At 35.5% G+C, this 22,098-nt stretch overlaps 1 protein-coding gene across 1 annotated transcript in view; it reads right to left on the bottom strand.

The window, feature by feature from the left end:
* Nucleotides 1-22,098, bottom strand: part of FAF1 (Fas associated factor 1) — a 179,221-nt gene that overhangs the window by 107,890 nt on the left and 49,233 nt on the right. The window contains exon 7 of the mRNA XM_072866708.1: nt 17,150-17,255. Coding sequence (XP_072722809.1) covers nt 17,150-17,255 — 106 coding nt within the window. The remainder of the gene's footprint in view (nt 1-17,149; nt 17,256-22,098) is intronic.

Here is a 22,098-nt window from a genome sequence, read left to right as displayed (position 1 = left end):
TCAAAACAGTTTTGAAAGCAGAGATTGAGATACCAGCTACTGAATATAGGGCCATCTCTGATGGCTGTGCCAATGATGATACACTGAGGAGTCAATCCTTATCATGGTTTGCAAGGAAGCCGTGGGAGCAGGAATTCATTCAAAGGCCTCTGCACTTCATTCTGCTGCATATCTTTGACCTTGTTGCAGACCCCAAAAGCGCAGGATCAATCTATACTTGAAGAAATATCCTCAGTTACTCACTGAAATTCAAAAGACCGTTTGCCTTAGTGACAAAAAAGATCCTATTTCTAGACTTTGGTATACAGGTAATGTGAGAAAAACAGGAAGCTTTTGTTCATATGCCCACCTCTTCAAGAGCAATATTCCAGATGTGATCTTTGGAAATAGGTCACTGAAAGATTAGAATCTGAGATGGAGATTTTGAGGATACGCTAATGTCACATTATCTTAAAAATACTTACAAATGCACATCAGACATTAGCCTTGGGAAAGACGTAAATTTAACCTGTAAGAAAGCCCCAATATCATCCAAATGAACAAGCTGAACAGTAGAAATGACAGCCTTACACTTTTGTTTTTCAGTATCTGTCTCTGAATCAGAAGATCTTAAGGCATGTTTACTGTGCAGGGATAGAGAAGGATAGAAAAGCACACTTCAGAATAAAAACTGTGTAGAAATACTTGCAAATTAAACGCCTCTTTTTACTTTCATCAGAGCTTTCCTTTTAAAAAAGAATCAATAAAGCTTCACAAGAGTAAACTGTGTGCGGTTGTTCTTCCTGCATCAACATCACTGCCAATTAAATTCTGAACCCTAAATCTTTATTGTTTCCTATTAGCTGCTAACCAGAACGAACACTGTGATTTTCTGAGATCCCAGGCTGAGACTTGCTGTAACAGCAGTTAGAAAAAAATATTCTTGTTTTGACTTGTCTGCTCAGTAAACCTGACATCGAAGCTACATGGTGGAAAATAAATACATAATACCAAGATGTTAATTTTACAGAAACACTTAACTCTTGTGACCACAATTAACACTTGGCGGAATAAAAGCCATTGACAGGTCTGCCTAGCTCCTGCTTCTGCACTGCTTCTCAGGCTCCCTTTCCGAGTGGCGGCTCGGCTCCTGCAGAAGCCAGGCTGCCGCTGACCCCAGGGGCTGCCTTCAAAGCAGCACATGGGGAGGAACAGGGGAGCAGGATGACAGGGAGTTAAATACAGCTATAAAGTGACGTTGACTCCCAGCTAGGATCCAAATCAGAAGTCTAAGGGCAAATGGCTGCTGAGAAGAGCTCATCCTCTCCTCCTCCCTCTCCCACCCTCAAGCTCCGGGGTCACCTCTACGAGGAGGGCAGAAGGACACAACTCCCAGAGGTCACTGACAGTTTTGCGGGAGCAACATCCTACCTGCGCAAGCAGACAGGAAGGCAGAATTGGCCCTAAAGTTATGATGCTACAAGGTCTTCACTTTTTATAAAATAACCAGAAAAATAAGCTATCTTAAGGTGCATTTTGGGAGTAAAGCTAATTTCGTTTTACACAAACACTGCTCCACATCTCTCACTCCATTCCCTAAGATCACAGAACAACTGTTACAACACTGCAAACAGTTGCTTGCAATCTCCTCCAAATCACCATAAGCCTCATGATATGGTAGAGTATTTTCACGTTTATTCTAAAACAGTGACATTTATCACTAAACTGGACAAATAACTAAAAAAAAATTACCCAACAAGTCATCATTTTAACACTGGTAGAACATGGATAGCACATTTATAGAAATTAAAAGTGTAAAGAAGTTTTGATTTATGATGGATATGAACATTAAACTTTCTAGTATTTTCGAATTTAACACTGCATTTGAATTGCCAAGCAGCCAAAGAAGAGAGTACAAAACTGACTTTTTTTCCTTATTCCAACTGTATTACAGTAAGTTAGCCATGGTTCACAAGTGGGAGAACAGAAGAATTCAAGGAATTGAGAAAGAGCTTGAAAAAAGTCTGAGAAGCGCTTTTTTGTCTATGAAACCAACCAAAGTCAAAGGACTCCTTTTGGCTGCACAAGAAAGTCATCGTGGAAAGAAATCCAGGAGGGGACACTAAATACCTTGAAGAACATGCCACTTTTTTTTTCTTTCCCCACTCAATATTATTATAAAGGTAATAATTTTTTGTTACCTAAATAGAGAGAGACTGTAAAAGGTCCTCAAATCAAAGTCCTTATTTATACACTTGAACATGTGCCACTTCAGAGGGAAAACTTTAAGCTCGTTACGCTAAGGTGGTAGGAGCACTGACAGAAGGGCATGCTTACGAGGTCTACTGCATGTTCCACATTTGGCACTATAGTACTTGGTGTTACTTTATAACCAGTACGGCTGGTTTTAGTATAGAGTGTAGTTTCTACTTGCTTGCATGGTGAAGATGGGACTCTTGAGGGAAACCAAAGTTTTGCCCTCTACCAGATGCATGGACATGACTAAGTGTTTTGTAAATACAAGGGGCTTACCATGATTTATTTGTCATGTATTAACCAATACAGGTTTAAATTATTCTTTTTACCTCACCAAGGACAAGCCTTACTTTGCTTTAACTTCCTCTAACTCCTCCTCTGTTTATGTTAAAGTAGAACAAGCTGCCCTTAAGATAAATAAGAATGTTCACACAACAGTTGAGGTTGGTTTAACTAAATCAGATTAGAAGTACACCTTTATTTTAAAACTATGTAGTGTTTTTGCACAGAGCAGTTCTAAGCTGTAAAACACTATTAAAGCAGTGTCCTGTTCTGTAAGCTTTTCTTATCACTACAATGCAGAAACATTCATAAAGGTGACAGGAGTTTTTAAATGGTCTGAGATTTTGCAGAACAAAATGGCAACCTCAAAAAATGCCAGCTAACTACTGACCAAACCCATCCTGTTTCAAGGACATAAATGTCTATCAAACCTTAATAATGAAGTAATAAATCCCTTTGAATCAATACATTTGGAACACTAATTCAAGATGATTAAAGAAGCAGATAACATTAAGAATTAAAATGCAGAGCACATAATATGTAAACATCAAACACAAAACATTATTAATTGTTATATACTTCTCATGTATTTGCACTACACACGTATTTCAAATGCAAATATTAATTTGGAGAGAAATACCTACTGTATATGCACACACTGAAACAGTTTGCTCAGCTATACTGCATCAATGGTTATTTGACAAGTTATAGCATCACAAGCTGCTCATTTACATATTCAGCTATTCTGTCTGTTTTTTCCCTGTGAAGATGTTAATAAAACAACTGTTTTACAGATCCGTACTAACAGCTCCTCCTCTGAACCACAAGGATACTCATAGTTATGCAAATTCAGTGTATAAAATATACACCAACAAAAAGACACCAAAAATATAAAAACACTTCTTTTCTAAATCCTAGGAAAGTGTAATTTTATTGAACTATGGAAGTTAACACCAAGAATAACAATTTAGTTGATAGAAAAAAATTCTATTTGATATTCAGACAATAATCAGTGAAAATTCAGTCTCTGAAAAGCTAATGTGCAAGCATTGTACTCAGTAATTCCCTCCACACGGGGACAGTTTTCAAGTGTAATTCAACCTACTTAGCACTCTGCATTGCAGAAAATAAGTATAAAGAGCCTAATAATTTAAAAGTTTCTGATTTACAGTATTTTTTTCTGCACTGTAAGGAGAAAACAGTATTTAGAAAAGTTAAGTCAGATAAACCATCTTGATTTTTTTAAACAAGCAGCAATGAAGAAATTCTTATAAGTTTTTCATTAAAAACTGCAGAGTCAATAAACCAGAAGATAAAGAGCAGGAATGAGAGAGCAGTGAAAAAGAAAACATGCATGTGGACTAACAAAAAATGAAAGAAACAGAAGAAAACAAATTCTTAAAAAGAGGGGAAAAAAGGGAAAGACATGGTTTACTACACAAGCAAAATGACTTACAGAGGAGAAAATATAGATGGGTGATTGTCAAATTTTGCAAGCTAAAACTGAATCATCTTAGATCCGACCTATAAACTGACATAAGGCAAAAGACACACAAAATGAGAACTGAAATTGGATTTGCAGTTCTCTTCTGATACCAGTGTCTTGGGACGACAGACGCTTATTTCAGACTGCATGCTGAAATTATCCTCTACTTCAAACAGTTTGCATTTATGTTTCAGAAGAAACATTTAACCTCTGAGTTTTATTGTTCCTTACTTCAAACTGATCTTAAGAAAAAAATTTAATGAAACACAGTGCTAATGTACTCCTCTAAAGGAAAAAACTATACCTTTTTGAGTATTCAAAAGGCTTCGCTTACTGCTCATGTTGATTCTTTGCATGACTACTCTGCAGTGAGTCGAACCACACAGGAGGTGCACTTCTCACTTAATCTTTCATTTACTTGTTCCTGTTCAAGAAGAATTTGACCACCTCTGTTTATACAACTATTAAAAAATGACAGTGTTTTTGCTAAAATTGAGAAGGTTTCCCAATGGTGTAACATTTGAAAATACTGTTTTGCACCAAAGGACTGATGCAGATCCAGTCCTTGTAGGATGGAATTGCATTAGTGTTTCACTTCAAAAACACACTCCTGATCTTAAATAAGTCTCCTGCTTGTCCGACTTACTGTACTTAAGCTTGCATGATGGAGTTGTCTCAAAGCATGCAAACTGAATACCATTAGGATCAAACTGAAACAGAAGATGCACAATTTTTAAGTTTCAACTCCTAAGAAACATTCAATCCACGGGACCAGACTAGAACCGGTCGCTAGTAGAATGCCAGAAACATAAATAGCATGGATGTTAGATCCTCACTATCAACTGGTTTTCTATGCAGACCTCCTGTTGCACCGTCCTGCATGCTATTGTAGACATAGCTGTAGACTACAACTTACTGTTCCGTGGGAAGATTTAAGGAGGAAAGTAAAGACATCTCCATGGCAATTCAAGCTTCATCTCAGTCTACTACTCCTGGTTCATCAAGAAATAAACTTTCATCCCACCCAGACCTCACAGAGTGCTCTAGAGAATTTCCATATTTTTCATTGGCCTGCTGAGACCCAACCTCGAAATACTAACGTGTACCTGCCTGACTTGACAGTTTACATTTTGTAACAGGGAGAGACGTTTCACTTCATGATTTTGTACTACAAAAAACTATCCTCTTCCACTGTTCTGTTGCTGCTTTTTGTGAACATCAGAGCTTCTCCATTTTGTTTGTCTTAATCCTGGCCCAGGCTGCCCTGTGGTCATAGTTCTCAGCTGCAGTCTAGCCTTTTCTCTGCCAGCCCAATGTCAATGCATAGAATAAAAAAGAGCCAAGACCTTTTAAGCAGAGTGGGTGAAACAGATTGTTAGTTATAGGTGAAATTGTCAACACACAAAACACTCCCCAGATTAACCTAAGCACTTCTTACACTTCCCACTTTTGAATTATTCAGGAATAAGTCCTTCTTATCTTAAAAGAGGAACTTTTTGTGGCTAAGTGCAAACAGGAGTTTATGCAAGACACAGAGGGGAGATACTGAACTGAAATTCAGCTTATGGTTACAGAGAAACTAATGATGGGAGACAAACGTAGCTCACAATGTTTCTTAAGTAAGAGTTACTCTTTTAGAGTGCTCAGTTCAGTAAAAGGTAGCCTGTCATCAGAAATGAGTAAAATAAATTTGAGAACAATATAAAACCAATATAAAACCTTTGTCTTTCTGTTTCTCCTGGAAGACATTGCAGAGATATTTGGGGTGCTGCATTTTGCCCTGATGCTGTGAATGAAATGACTGAAATTATGTCAGTTCTTAGGATTCATTATTCCCTTCTCCATTGCCCTTTGCTGGGGTTGGAGTAAAGTATGTACAGCTATGCCATGTGATACCAGGCAGTCAGACTTACTGCCACTTTATAAGTACAGGTTTGTAGGAAGAGGCTCTCTTCCTTATAGACAAATTGTAGAAAAATAGTAGAAAATCCTTGTTCTTTGTACTCTTCTCTCCCTTTTTTCCTTTTGTTGCTTATCTATTTCCAATATTGTGAAGGTCTTGAGATATTCTTCTACACTTTCAAATTACAGTAGCATCATAATTTCCAAGAGAGCTACTAGATTTGAGAGATACTAGGTAACAGCTACTAGACAGAATCACCTTCCTGGGGAGGAAGAAGAGTGGTGAAAGTTAAGGTCTTTGGTAGACCCAATCTATGTTGTTCACATCCCCCCCTCCCCACTCCAAAGCAATATATACAAATGAATGTCTCAAAAATTTATATTGTTGTATTAAATTCTCTTAATTCCAAAAGTATCATCCCCAAAGAATCAACATTAGCAGTATTCTATGCTGCATATGGCACACACTGTGAGAGTTGCTGTAGGTAACCCAAGAAGCGGGGTGGGGGGGTGGAATCAAGATTTTCTGATAATGTCTTTTTCTTCCAAAACACAATGAATTAAAATAGATTAAGTCTTTACAGCATTGTTCTGCACTTTCTATTAGTTGGGAAGATTGACTAAAAAATATCCTCTTTTAACCAAACTTAAGACTTTTCCTTTTTAACCTGACTCAGTAAGAAGTAATTCATGAACATATTCCTGGTTAGTCACAAAGTTCTTGTTCCCTAAATATGATAAGAACAAACAACATAATAAAGCAACAACAAAAAGCCTTGGTTCATTGTTCAACCCGCTTTCCAGTCAGCACCTACCCCAAAGCTCCTTTTGGTATCTTTTCACAAGGCCACATTACCAGTCCTTCCTCTGCATGGCATTTTGTTGATATTGCTGGTTGTCCTACTTCCTTGCCTTTACTCCCAGTTTCTTCATTTTTTCTACCTTTTTACCAGTCACACAATACTTCACGTAATAGTAGCCAGAGGAATCTCAATGCAATTTTGTTTTGGGCAGTCATTATGTGTGTGGCTTTGGGGTGAGAAACCAGCTGTTTCAGGCAACTCATTGTCTGAAGGGAAGTATGTAAAGCCAGAAACCACTGAAGCTAGTGGCAGCACTGGATATATGTGTTAGGTCTTGCGGGATTTTTTGGTTGCTTGGTTGGTTTTCTAGGGTGGACATCAAAATGATGTCCACTTAAATCCACTAAACTGAGCTCAAGAGGAGCAGAAAAATGATCAAGTCTATTTGCAAAACAGAAGAAAAGTCAGAGGGTGCTGAACAGAAAGTTCCTGTCCTTTTTACTGTGTTGCTCACTATTGGAAAAGTAAAACATCCAACACAGAAGCAAGTTCTGCAGAACTGGGAAGTAACCTTTGCCCAGAAGGTGGATGATCCACTCCCTGAGATGACCAAAAATGAGCAGATTTTGTATACGAAGACACCTGCTTATACTGTGCTCATGTCCTACTGTGAACATTGTCCTCAGAAAGTCCTTAGAGTGTTGATGATCAACTGCTGACATGATATGCAGGTAACCACAAACTTCACTCAGGTTGACAGAATCTTGTGGCAGTTGCCCCTCTTCTGGAGGATTTGGTTTTCTTTTCCGTTCTTTTTAAGCCTAGTTTGCTCCTATGTCTAGCTATGCTTTAAATAGTTTGCCTCCACCATACCCAGAGGAGGTTTAAGTTGAGAAACATCTTTACCATGTTTCCATTTACTTCTATGTCCCTACAAGAGTAGATGCAGTCTCAAACAACTTCTTGTGCCACGCCTACTTGTGATGCTTCTCTAGTTGGAAACTGGGTGGTGTGATTTGTATATACATGAAATATGGAGTTTTACACTACAAGCTGATATCATTTCTGCTGTCCACCATCATCCCCACATATCTTCCAGCATTACTGCTTTCAGAACAAGGTAAGAATAAGTTCACTTTAGTCTGCTAAGCTAGGCAGGGAAAAATAAAGTAGATTCGAAGCTTGGTACAAACCCAAAAATTGTGATCAAACTATATAGTTAGTAAATTGTTTGTCTAAATCTTTCATGTATGATGAAAGATTATTATCATAATTCATTAGCAAATTACAGACTTTGTAATGCAGGCAGTCACAAATTTGGCTTTGTATCAATCATTTTAGACCAGCTGGGTAGAAATTAACACAACTCTGGGATACATAAAATGAAGCGCTCTTTCATTTTTAATTCACTGGAAACTTTGAAGGAAAGAAGTGGAAGCTCTTTCAAAAATGTCAGTTTTCCCTGGTTTTTGTAAATCATTCCATTTCACTGTAGAGATATAGAGATACAAACATACATATGGACTGCATGTAATTTAATACCACAGTAACTGCTCAATCAAAACAAATATAATATAAAGTATATGTAAAAGAAAAAGCAGTGCAATTTTAAAAATCCCTTTCTTTCATTGTTTCTGAGGCAGTCATACACGTTAGTGATCACCAGAAGAATTATTAAACAAACGCAAAAGCTAATAGCCTAGCTACTCACAAGATACAATATTGTCAAAATTCCTGCTCTGAGCTTTTGCAGTCTACCGAGATGACCTTGTACAAAAATGCTTGTTTTGATTATGTCTACTTTGCCTAAGCTACAAGGCCGTGTATAGTGACAGCTGCATTTCGGAGCAACTTAAAACAAATTTTATCTTAGTGGCACCTAATCCAGAGACTGGTACAAGCAGCATGGAAAAGTCAATGTCAAAATTAAACAATGAAGGCTTTTCTAGGAACAGATGCTTTTTGCCTGCAGCTGTAAAAACCTTAAAACAATCCTATACCCCACTGTCTGGTCACGCAACTATCACAAAGCAAGGCATAAATTTTGCCACTTATTGCAAATGTTTGCCGAGAGCTTCTATAACCCTTTTTAAAAACAGTAACAGGGATTTCTTGAGGGTGATTATGAGGCCATTTTATCCTTTAAATGAGTGCAAGGCTCTACAATTTATGCCCATGATTCTTGGTACAAAAACAAAAGAATAACTTTTCAAGTTCATGTTTCACACAGACATAGGAATATAACTGAAAAATCATAAGAAATGGATTTACTAAAGAGATAGCGCACTGTTTCACTAATGTTATGGACTGGACAGAGACAAATATTATTCATCCACATTTGAAACGGCAACTGAGTATTTTCTTTGCGTAATAATTACAAAGCGATGTAGTGCAGCACTATCATTACACTGCTGCTAAGATACTGTTGACCATTTCGGTGTCGTATCTCCACAACTACTACATTAAATATTCTCCATCACTGCAAGTCTCCAAAAAATTTCCTCTTTCTATTAAATGAATGTACTAACAAACTTTAAACCAGAATATAAACTCTTAGTGAAAAAACTTCTATAACTCAATGAATAAAAGGAAATCATCAGTTCCCAATTAAGTGAGCAATTTACAATGTCAAGAATGTAGTTGCGCTCCATATGAACTGATGGGGTTTTTAGATTAGCTTCTGTTGTGTATTTAAAAGTGATAGCACCAACATAATTTACATAAGTACAATATTTTCAAATATTTTCTCACCAAGCAAGCACTCTAAAATTGTGAAGTGTTTCCTTTCTTACTCAAGTTAAAAAAAAAACCCACAAAAAAAACAAACAACTTTTCCAGAACAACAGTTCATTAGCACCTCACTATTTCTAAGTATAATTGGGTTGTTTGATGAGAAAACATGAGAGAACACTGTGCCTACTATAATTTGCACAAATACAAATTTCATTGTTTGAAAACAAATCAGCAATTTAACGATTGGGGTTTTTTTTAATATAAGTGTATATCATGCAAGAATAGAAGTGCTCATATTATAGTTAATATAGGATAGAAAGGTTAAACCATGCTCTAGTACACTTTAATTTACAAGCTGCAAATTAATTTTTTTAATCACAAAAAATGCTAACTTTAATTTTTCATTTATGATTCAACTGAATATAATTTATACAGTTAGCAGTATGTGCTATTTGGCTACAGAGTACTGCTTTCCCACTTTAAATAGCACAGGAACTAGGGACATAGCTGTTTAATATGTTCATAAAGCTGCTTAGGTTTTCTTGTCATTTCATGCTAACACCTTTTTAATAGCTAGCATTATGATAGAAGCCTTGCATAAAAATTCTCCATTCCAAAAGTAAAACATAGCAAATATTCAAAATCAGAATAGCAAGCAATGGTTTTAATTGCAGTTTTTAAAAAATTCAGGGTTTTAAATTAGGTCTTGATCCCCAAAATCCTTAGCATCCTTAAATTACATGAGCAAAGCCATTCAATTCAACATGATTACTTCTAAAATAAGGACAACTCACATGACTGAGCATTTACGGAGCCGAACCTATAACCAAAATTATAACAATGACTCCTCATTACTTTCAAATTCAAATAAATTGATCCTTATCCTTTGAGAGTTTCTCTCAAATCCAACTACGCTTACGGATGGAGTGTAATAGAGACAGAACGAGAGAAAGGAAGAAGGGAGATATAAACATACACACAAAACTACAAGCGCTGACAAATCGAAAGCTAACAGATGTGTGACTTCTAATTAGTTATAATAATCTGTGCTTCAACGCTATTGGAACATGCCTCGCCTTCCCTTGGAAATCAAACAGCTTCCTTTGGAGTTTTAAACTCTCTGGGTGCTTCTAAATTTATTCAAGAAAAACCCTTGCTTTCAGCAAATTTTAGATATCTACAGTGATAACTTTATGAAAGGAAAATATTAAATTATAATTATCCTAAACAGACACAGTCTTGTGAAACTAACCCTGCATTCATATGAAAATACAAAGCATTGACTATAATGAATTTGATTCATCCTTGGACACAAAGCTTTACCACAGTAAACTCAGTCAACTGTTGCTCTTGCTTTTATATTCATAGTACTTAAATAGCGCACTTTAAAACAAAAAAAACTCCAATTGGCTTTTCATACATCCACCCTCCCCAAAAATAACGCACTTGAAAAACCCAAATGATATGAAAAGGCTTCAAGGCCTCTTTTCTCCTTTTCACAGCACTTTTTTTTTTATTTCTGTTTGCAGTAATCTGCCTTTCACTTTCTCATTGCTACAGAACAAACGAGGAGGCTCAGCACTTTGAAAAGGGGGCTCAATGTGTAATGGGTCCACTAGAATTAATTTAGTTGCACCAAATCCATTGAGCAGTGAGGTTTTTTTCTCTTCTCAAATCATTTTGAGTCGGACGCAGCCCCCAGCCTTTGTAATTCTAGTAAAGCACTTAAAGTGCACAGTAGGTGTTCATCAGGACCATCTGGTCAAAAGCAAAACAAGCTGCTGATTTTGCCTTTGAATAGAATGAAGCAAGTGTGAATTAGTCTCTTCAATTAGCACTATTACAACCTGTCAAGTGCATATTGTAAAACAGGATTATTACAGTATTGGTCACCAGTGCAATTATTTACTCTCTGCCTTTTCTTGCATATAAAAATGTCCATGTTTACTACTTTTTGATAACTGAAGATAGTTTCTTTAATGATATGCACGTCCAAACCCACCAAAACCAAATTACAGGTTATGAAACATATTCTGTCAGGAATATATTAAGCTTCATAATTAATAGAGAAGTAGAAGAGTGCCCTTCCTTTATCTCTTATTGCTGTTTCTGTTGCATAAAAAGAAAAACGGTTATATACCTTTATCAATACGATCTCTTCGAAACAGATCTCTACAGTCAGATATTAAGATATTTTGAAGTGCCAAATAAAGCTATCACTTTGAACAGGTACATAAAAGGTATTTTCTCTTTATTTCCCGAGGAACTTCCTTTTCATGTAATTCCTAACACATGACCATTTACAAAAAGTTTATCAAGAATTTCTTTCAGCAAATACATTTTAGTTTAGCAATGTGCTGGTTTTCTTTAAAAGAAAACCAAAAAAACAAATCAAGAAGTTGATTCAGCTTTATAAAAATAGATTTTTTCTCTCCTTGTTTAAAAAGTCAAAACCTAGCTTGCTAGCTGGTACTCATTTACCACTATAGAACACTGAGGGTGTGACAGTGATAGATGTTTAAATTATGTATACTGTTGTTATGACTCACTATAAATTGAATATAATTTTTACATGTCAGATTTCTTTAAAAAGCAAACAAATTGTTCAAATTTTACACAAAGAATATGCTTCTCTTGAGTACAGTCAGTACAGCAACAACGTATTTTACTTGCTTCTCTGATACTAAAAGAATAATTGAACAATAGTGTAGAATGTTTGTGCACCTCCTATTAAATACCAAAACCTGTTAGTTACTGATTTTTATTAGCATAAGAATAGTTTTCAACAATTTTGAAGCAAGTAAAAAAACCCTCAAAATATAACACAACTGTTTCTGAAACTGTTAATGTATGTACCGTATTTGGATATGTCCATATTCTGAACTCTGGCAAATGTATTTTATTGTAATTACTTAGCTACAACATTAAAAAGGAGAACGTTATTTATATATACATTTCGTGTCCCCATGCCAATGTCTGACCTTTACTGTGGATGATCTCGCTCAATAACAATTGGCTTGAAAATATTTTGTACAGATACCAAAAATCAGATCTGAAAAAGGTACAAGACCTTCAGCTGGATTATTTTTCTGCATGCTGAAGGTAATTAATCTGCTTACCTATATTTATATACATATAGGCTTTTTAAATAAGGTTTCTGCCTACACGTTTATAAATGGTGGTTTTGTACCTTGTTTCACATTCATCCACTTATCGAAAAAGTTTTAAAAAATTCAGCACAAAGGACTTCAAACTGTCATTAGGGTCTGTCAACACAGAATTTATAGTTTCTCTCAGCCCAAGCAGTTGTATGCACAAATAGTTCCTCCTCCTGCCTGGAGTGCTATTGGATACATTGCTTTTCATATTCCACCTTAGCCAGTAAGTCTATAGGGAACAAAGAACAAATATATTACCTATCACAGGTGACAGGGATGCTAAGCAGCTAGCCTCTGATTAGGTTATTGTCTAAAGGAACAAAATAAAGAGCAGATGCAGCTATGCAGAGGCAGCCAGTATTTAGGGACCCATCTTCTTTGCCTTGTTTGCATAGATTTTATGTTTTACTAGGAATTACAGTGCCCAGTACATGCTTTAGCTAGTATTCTCAACTGGAATCTCCAGCAGTTACAAAATAAAATCACCCATCGACAAGAGGCCTGAGGTTTCTGCATATTTAACTCGTCCACCCTTCAGCAGCCACAGCTTGTGTACACTGGATACTTCTGTAATCCTGCACACAGGAATCACAAAAAGGCTTCAAAGTCTATACCAACAGTAAAATAGGCAAATGCAAACTCCTTGTTTTTAATGGAGTTATCCAGTTTGTTAAAAAAATTTTTTTTTCCTATGTCACTGACTAAAACAACAAAAAGTGTGAGGCATGCTATTGTGACAAGAAATCAAATTCAGAAAGTTTTTCACAAATTAGTTTGTCTACTCCAGGATGAGAACACAAACTTGCTTTCCATGAAACATTTAAATATCCCACCCTTTGAAAAGGGCTGCCCTTCGTCTCCGTCAAATAATATAACTACAACTTGCAAAAATTAATAGTAGAATCATTCATTTCTAAATGAGAACAAGTTCATAATAATAGAAAACAAACGATGTTGAATGTGGCAGTGCCTTGTAATAATTTAGCACATAGCTTCTCAAATCAAAATTTAAAAATTCTCTCACTCCAATTAGGGATAGCCTCTACAGATTCTCTTAGCAGAATAAAGAGCAAGTATTCAGACAGAAAATCCTTTTAGTCTTGTAAGTATTAGGAGTTCAATTTGTTAGAACTGTCCTTATTTAGCCATATAATACATTGGAAATGTATTAATTTACAGTCTCCGAAGTGGCACAAAACCTACTAATTTCCCCTTTAAAATGCAGATCATGGAAAAAAGTAATCATGATATTTCCCAGAACAGTATCTGCCCAGAATTAATTTAATACTGCAATTTTACAAGAACAAACAGATGTCAGAAACCTGTGACACAGATTAATTTGCAATTTAGGCCAGCACATTATCATTAACTTTCCAAGTTAACAACTCCCCTGCTCAACTCACAAAAAAAAAAAAAAATCCAATATCCAGAATTTTGGACAAGTTCAGTTTAATTTTTTATTTCATTTCTAAAGATTCCCTATAGGCTCATAATCCCACAACAATATAACTGATAGTAACTTAAATTTTTTAAACTGAGAAATTAAATCTTAATATGTAAACAATTGAAGAAGTAGATAAAGCATGTTAAAAAAAACCCAAAAGGGTGCATTTTCAAGTACCATCCAAAATCCAACTATTGAATTAATACGCAAGAAATTGTGGAAGCAGAAATGAGCACTACGGCTTCAGGCTTCTCTCAGAGAATTTTCTGTCAGACTGTTTCCCCATTAAACAGCAAGATTTCTTTGAAATAACAATTCATCCAAATATCATTTACTATTAAACATGCATTCTAAACAATATAAAAAGACGACAGAGAACTGAAGCAACAGTAGTTTAGGAAAGCACAGCTGAGAGCTCACAAGATTTTGCATTTAATCCATTGCAAAATATTTATGACGGTTTTGAAAGGGTGGTGGGGTTGGGTTTTTGGTGTGGCGTTTGGTTTTTTGGTTGGGTTGTTTTTGGGGGTTTTTTTGTTGGGTTTTTTTTAGACACTTGGAAAAAGTATCTATTCCTGAAAATTCACAGCCCTAATAATAATAACAAACTAAACAACTAGCCCTGGAGAGACAGTTGCACCCAACTGTGGCAAGCAGTAGAACATTTATAGAATTTTAAATATTTCTTTTAATAATTGATGTAGTCATTTTGAATCTTTCTGCATAGGATATAACGTGTGAGTAGATTGCATTAACACTGCTTAAACATTTCAACTTGTCAGTATGGCCAAGTCGATTTCTGAAATATTTGCAGTATTTTCCCATCGAAACAGTAATAAAGGTAGAATAAATATATGCCACTGCTTTATAATCACTGAACATTAATGAATATTTTATGTCTTTTTAAATCTCCCTGTTTAATTTAAAAGGGTGAAATTAAGTCTCCTCCCTGCAATATGCCAATTATCTGTAAATCAAACAATAACTTGGCCATTATACTCCTTTTTGTTAATATACCAGAAGCTAATTTGAAAACACTGAACGGCATTTTTAGGTAATAATTGAATAGTCCTTCCTGCCCTCTTGTGGTTGGCAACTGCAACTCGCATAGAGCTTTTCCACGATTACAAAAATATACCAGAAGGAAAGTAAACTATTAATTTGTTGAAGTGTGAAAAAGAAAGTGAAGAAAAAAGAAAAAAACCTAACAGTCCCTGGAGAGGAGAGAGATAAGGGAGAGAAGGAAAGATATCACCGATTCCTCCAAATGGCACAGACTAACTAGATTCATCAATCATTTGTTACAATGCTCACTCCATGCTAAAAGAAAAAAAAATTAAATTAAGTAGCCATTAGGGAGTTAACATACAAAACAGTGCTTGTTTTCTATAATTAGACAAATGTTCACCAACCCTTTTACCTCAGCCAAATCCCCAGTGATTTCCACGAGACTTTGCACAGACAGACATATTCACCTGTTCAGCATCAGCTGCACAAGAAGGTCCAGAGTTCTCTTTTCATTTTAGCCTCTGAAATTGTCTTCATAATTTTATACACTCTATTGGATGTAATACTTAGGTACAAGACAGAAAGGCAAAAAATGTTCTGATGCTTATGCTGGTGATGGGGTGGTAGGGTTTTTTTGGATTTTGGTTGTTTAATGGGGAAAATCATAACTGACTTTCAAATTAAGTCGACTTTATATGTTAACATGTTGACTGTAACCTGCCATTAGCAACAAACGAGAAAACTTCAGTGCATGTAAAGGCAGCCTAGATACCCATGCACTCTCACAGCTTTCTGGTTCCTTTAAGCCAGGTAAGACCCACCAGCAACATGGTAATTGATATAGCATAGATAAAAAACAAACAGGTAATATTTATGTATATGTTTTCTTTTAGAATCTCACCATTTTAAAATTAAAAACAAATATTCTGATCATTTATTTCCATAAATATTCAAATTATTTTTAATTGTAAAGAGTCAGAGCTTGGCCCCTCAAAAAACAAACTGATGCAACTATGTTTGTTTATATTATAAAAAAACCAAACAGAACTTACTATAATGGGTTTAAAAAGGTAAAGTAGAAAACAGGCTTTCATGCAGGGGAAAGGTCAGAATTTAGATCTTAAGAATAACAGGATTCACAATGAAAACAGTTAATGATCATTTTTCATTGTTGTATGAGATATTGCTCCTATAGCTAATATTACAGAACTTAAAATAATTCTGTCTACAATGTCAGCATGTGACATGAAAAACGTCAATAAAATCTGTTCAACTGTAAAAGACTGAGAGAAGTGTCAGACCAATAGCAAATATACATTTAATTTGAAAAGCAAACATTTAATCTTAATATTTTGTAATGTGAATTCTGAAGATTCACATTTCTAGATTGTTTGTCATGTTTCCAGAAGTTAGTGGGTTATATGGAAAATAACATCCAAAACATCTCACACTAGACATACCATGGAGCATTAGACAACAACCTTTGGCTTTAGAAAGGAGTTTTACAAATATGCAAGGACTGCTTGTTCTAAATTCAGAGGATCCAGAGTCATATTAGAGATATTTGTTCCTATAGGACTTAATTCTGACGAAGTTATCTACAATATCCCCCCTTGCTGGCCAGTCTACAGAACGGCAGTGACATCCATTATACATAAAACCATTTGGCTACCAAGGCAGTAAGAATTACAGCACTACGATAGCAACCAGAATGGTAGAGGTGCCTACAAAATGGAGATGGAGATGGAGCTGGTTAAAAGAAGGGAAGACAGAGGGAGCTTCAAGGGGCTTAAAGATAAAATGTAATTTGAATAACTGCCTTTCCTCATCACTCTAGAATAACTCAATAAACACTGTTCATATATTTTGCAACTACAATGCAAAAAGAAACATCTTTTCTGCATAATTTCATAGAAAACCTTTTTTAGGCCAAGTTCTTTAATCATATTACAGCAATCTTGACGATCCAGTTGATTAAACCAAAAAAAGACTAATAAAATAAAGGAATATCCATCAAGACCATGTAAACCCTCTTTAACAGAGCTGGCATTAGCTATAATGAGCTACATTTATTCTTCAGCTGTGAAACAGCACTCACCTCCTGAATGGTACTGCTTCCTGAGAAGTTGAGGTGGTACTCCCGCTGGACTTCTCGATGGGTGACGATCAGCATGAAGTTTTGATTTAATGACTCCTGCAGGGCCCTGAAATGGTTGAAAGAAAAACAAGAAAATCAGGGATAAGCATGTTATAGCTTGTTTTACAGTTAGATGCAAAAACCCCAGGGTACCCTAAACTCTACATGGACAAGTCCAGGCACAACATTATCATCTCTCTTTTCACTCTTAAATGCAAGGAAGCATGCTGAGAATGACCAAAGGCCATTCCTGAACTCCTTCCTTAATAAGGTGACTGCAGCCTTTAAAGCTCTTCTAATGTTAAGTATTCTCAAAATCGAGAGTCACATTATCTTCACAAACATCGGGTATATTTAGCACTCATAATGCCATTAATACCAGGCTTGTAAGCATATTGATGACCAGACAAAATATCAAGCTACAGTGCACATTAAAAACTGATGGTAAGTAGAACAAGGCAAAGCATGCTCTCGCTTCTCTAGGGTTACCTGAAGCATAAACCAAACGGAAATTCTCCCTCTTAGTTCCATTCAAAGCACATAAACCCAGCTAATTAGAACTGGAAAACTAACCACAGCAAAATTTCTCATGTGGGTATTGAGCATTCAGAAAAGTTAGTTCTGCTCAAATTGTTTTAAATGTACATTAAACCATCTTTAATCATATGAATTAAAAAAATAATCTTAAGATACAGATTAAACAGGCCAACTATGTGTTCATGTTGTCACAAACTTGGTACAAATTTTCATGGTTACAAAACATCTGGATGTTAAAAAGGCATCCTGTTTGCTTAATTAGGTACAAAATTATGCAGCTATCTACTTTTCAAAATAGAAGGCAGGACTTCTGTTACAGACACAGCAATTACAGCTGTGTACAATCTTATATAGGCTACAAAACTGCAGCAACATTGTAACATAGCTTGGATTTCTAAACAATACTTATGCAGACTTGACCTGTTCAGTGGCATATGGAATTAAATTGGGCTTATTCGATTCTTTTTTTTCTTATCACACACTCGTAAAAGAATGACAGACTGCGTTTTTTCCTTCACATCTTCACTGTTCCATGACACTTCAACATGCCATTCCTCTTAGCAATAAAGGACAAATTCTGTATGCAGATGAGCACAGCTGTATCTTAAGATACAAGACAAGAAAGACTGCTAGATTATTTGAGTCCTGATTTGTTAGTTTTTCCTTCTACTGGAATTACTGAGCTGCAGTTTTGCTGCTCAGATGCTAAGGAACCCATGCAATACTCACTGGATGCTTTAGCAAGAGAGGCACAATTTGCTTTAACATCTCAAGAAAAATTACCTTACAAAAATATCTTCACTCAGCAACTTAATTTGGATTCTGTGACATCTTAAACATAATAATCACATACTACAAAACAAAATCATGAAGTGCTATTTCTTGTCTTTTATGGTTTTGTAATATGGAAGATAAATTTAACTAATTGTCATTGCTAGGTATGATCAAGTGTATGAGAGACACTACAAACGTAGCTGAAGTAAGTCATCCTTGCTGAACATGAAGTTAGCTGCACTTGTCATAAAATCTTGTAAAAGGCCTAAAAAATTTTAAAATATTTAACAGTCCTTCAAAAAGAGGGGGGGGAAGAGTCCTGAAAAAGTTGTATGCCTATTTTCAAAGGTAATTCTAATTTGATTGTTAACAATAAGTTCAGCATCACCATAACCATATTTTCTTTTGGCAAATGTTCAGTAGCAACTAAAATATCCTGCTGTGCTTTTTCAGATTCTGATTTTTTATTTGTTTTCAGCAAATACTGGAGGCAAATGACATATTTAATTGCTCTGAAAACATTAATTACAGCATAAGTGAATGGCTCTGGATTCCATACAGAATCACACAAGGCTCTGTTATAGCTATTTTTGACTCTATCTGAAAATCTGTAGATGCTAACCAATAACATGACTCACGTTTTCATTCTGTAATTGATGTAAACATAGAATGAAACGGGCTAGTTCGATCAAACGCTCAGTTTCTCAAGGTATGCATGATACACGCACTTCAGTACTATCCAAAATACAGCATGCTAATAAAAAGCATCTGTTCATAGGAAAGGTTTTCCAGTTCTCTATTTCATCTGTATGTGATAGCAGAGAGTATTTAGGAAAGGGAAAAATACTTCTTCGAACACAGTTAATTTACATGAAGTGCCTTAAAATTAAAAGCCTCAAATTTTGAAGTAACTAACAATTTTGACACCTCTGCTTTTTGGATTTCTAAACAATGAAAGCTAAATGTTGTTAACAAGCAAATTCTCAGTACACATTCATAGCCAAATAGAGTCAAAGAAGAGGCTGAAAACTAAGCTGGCTAAAAAAAAAAAAACGGAAAAAATTGAGGAAAAAATTGGTTTTGAAAGTGTTAGCAATTAAAGTGCATGGTTAATTATTCACCTTTTCTTCAGAAAAATAATATAAGGAGGAATATTACTTCTGCTTACACAGAAACGCAGTGGTCAACTGATCCAATTCTCTGAGCTCCTATATCAAAATCTCACATGGTCTGACAGCCATAAGACCTCGACCATATACATTAGAAAGTCAATGGGAGGAGGAATTGATGGCACATCTGATGGGCAGTTTGTGCCAATGACATCCTACGTGTACCAACACTCCTCTGCGGGATGGGGTCGATTTGAACACGCAGATGGACAACCAGCTATGTCAGTCCCCTCCCATATACATTTCCTCCAGCAACTAGGGATGTAGATTACCCCAAATTATTTGTGCCAATAGAACTCTGCTTCCAAAACATACCTTGCCCTAAAATTGTATTTTCAGCCATTAAGGCTATGATCAAATGTACAAAATAAGTGTATTTAAAGGAGACTTCTCATTGACAGTAAGCTGAAGCTGAAGCTTACTGTTATGTCTTTTTAGATGCACGTAACTGTATTGAGAAGACTGACTTTGAACACAATGCACATTTTTTAAATTTTAGCTTCAGTGTTTGTAGCAGTTTCATATTCCTGCAAATGTTATCAGTTGACTACAATCTTCCAAATGAAACATCTGCATTAAAAGAAAAAAAAAAAAAAATCAGGGCCAAACCCCAGGTCCCATTAAAGTCAAGACAGAATTTTTTTTTTTGCCATCAGTGCTAACAGAATTTAATTAATCTGAGAATTAATTAGTGGGAAAAGAAAATCAAATTCTAGAAACAGGATTAAAGTAGGCCACTCTTATCAGCACCATTTCCCCCCTACTGCAAACCCTAGCTTTCAAAAGCATTTGTTGATAGGTTATATACTGTCATTACATTTTTTTTTCCTCAGCTGAATGATTATACATTCACTATCCAGCACAGGAGGCAAGGGAACTTGATGGTATTTTTGGGCACCAATCTTCCATTAGAGGAACTCTGCCTACACCCAAAAAAGAAGTCCAAGAACAGACAAAAGAAAATAGATCTGAGCACAGTCATCGCTCTGACCAGTTCCAGCAAGAGAGATTTGGACCAGTTTAGGATTTCATATGGATTGCCTATATAGCATTGGTTATCAGTATCATCACAATGTACAGAAACGTCAGTGGTGGACCAGGATCCAGCTGGGCTGAAACTCTACAATATGCAAACAAAAGTGTTCCTCTTTGAAACTTAAATTTCAAGCAACGGAAGTTGCAAGAATTTTTTTTTCCACTAACCTCAAAATATCGAAACTCAATTAAGAGTCTGGAAGGAGTTTATTCACTAGCTACTCCATCCAAATTCCAATACAGTACAATTTATAAACCACAAGTCTAATAAATTAAGAATAGGAAAAATATTTAGCCAAAAAATGTGTAACTGCAAATACTGCTAATCTTAGGGGACAGCAAATGTTCAATCAGTCTATGCAATGCTGAAACAAGATGGTATTAGTATTGATATTTATTATATTTTAAGCTTCCAGTTTTACTGTTTTTCTATTGTTCTGTAACACTTAATATATTAAGAGATTGGTTGCATCTATTGTTAAGTGACTGCCTTAATGCTTTGCTTTTTGATGTAATACTTTGCTTTTTAATAGCATTTTTCTTTGAAATTTTAGTAATATTTTAAGCTTTGAAACCAAAAGTATATCCTTAATCAATGATCAGCAAATGCTCCTTTTCATTTCAGTTCTGTAAGTTTTTATGAAATACATTCAGTATTTCCTATTAGGCAATATCTTTCTCAGTCATATGGACATTTTCCCCAAAATCTTCGAATTTTATATAAATAGGTATGACACAAGGTAATTAACATTTCCATTTTAAACTTACAGATTTATACAAGCTCATGTCAACAGAAGTCCAAATTTACTGTAATTACAGATTATTTACATTAAAACAAAATAAGAAATCAGTATGTAAATGTAATGTTTGTTGTAGCTAATGCAGCAGGAGGTGGTAGATTAGGTTCAAACAGCAATCAGTTAGCAAATCTGGCTAACATGTAAATGAGCAGAAGCCCTTTTGTTTACATTCTATTGCATTTTAAACTTCAGGATTTTTAAACTGTCTCATGAGCAGATGTGAAAATAAAACATTAATCTTACCATTCTTATTGAAGCTTTCAAAGTAACTAAAGCAAGGCACTGCTCCTGTCCAGCTAAACAGACAATACTAATAATTGGAGTTGCAGGTTACATCGTTCTTAATTAACACTCTGCTACAGTTGATAACGTACAACAAGACACCATGCCACAATCACCACTGCTCTGCAACAATCTAAACCACAGGCATTCAGCAATATATGGACCCATTACTTGAAAGATGGGGGTTGTGGGGTTTTTTCCTATTCACACAGATGATTACACTTCTTAAATAAGTTACAATCGCTTAGCAAAAATACATTATTTGTAATAATCTCCAAGGTATGCACCTGGTCAAATAGCTTTTAACTGTTTT

This window comes from Ciconia boyciana, chromosome 7 (genome assembly GCF_034638445.1).
Source record: "Ciconia boyciana chromosome 7, ASM3463844v1, whole genome shotgun sequence".
Taxonomy (NCBI): Eukaryota; Metazoa; Chordata; class Aves; order Ciconiiformes; family Ciconiidae; genus Ciconia; species Ciconia boyciana.
The sequence above is the reverse complement of the archived record's forward strand: the minus strand, read 5'-3'. Positions and strand labels throughout refer to the sequence as shown.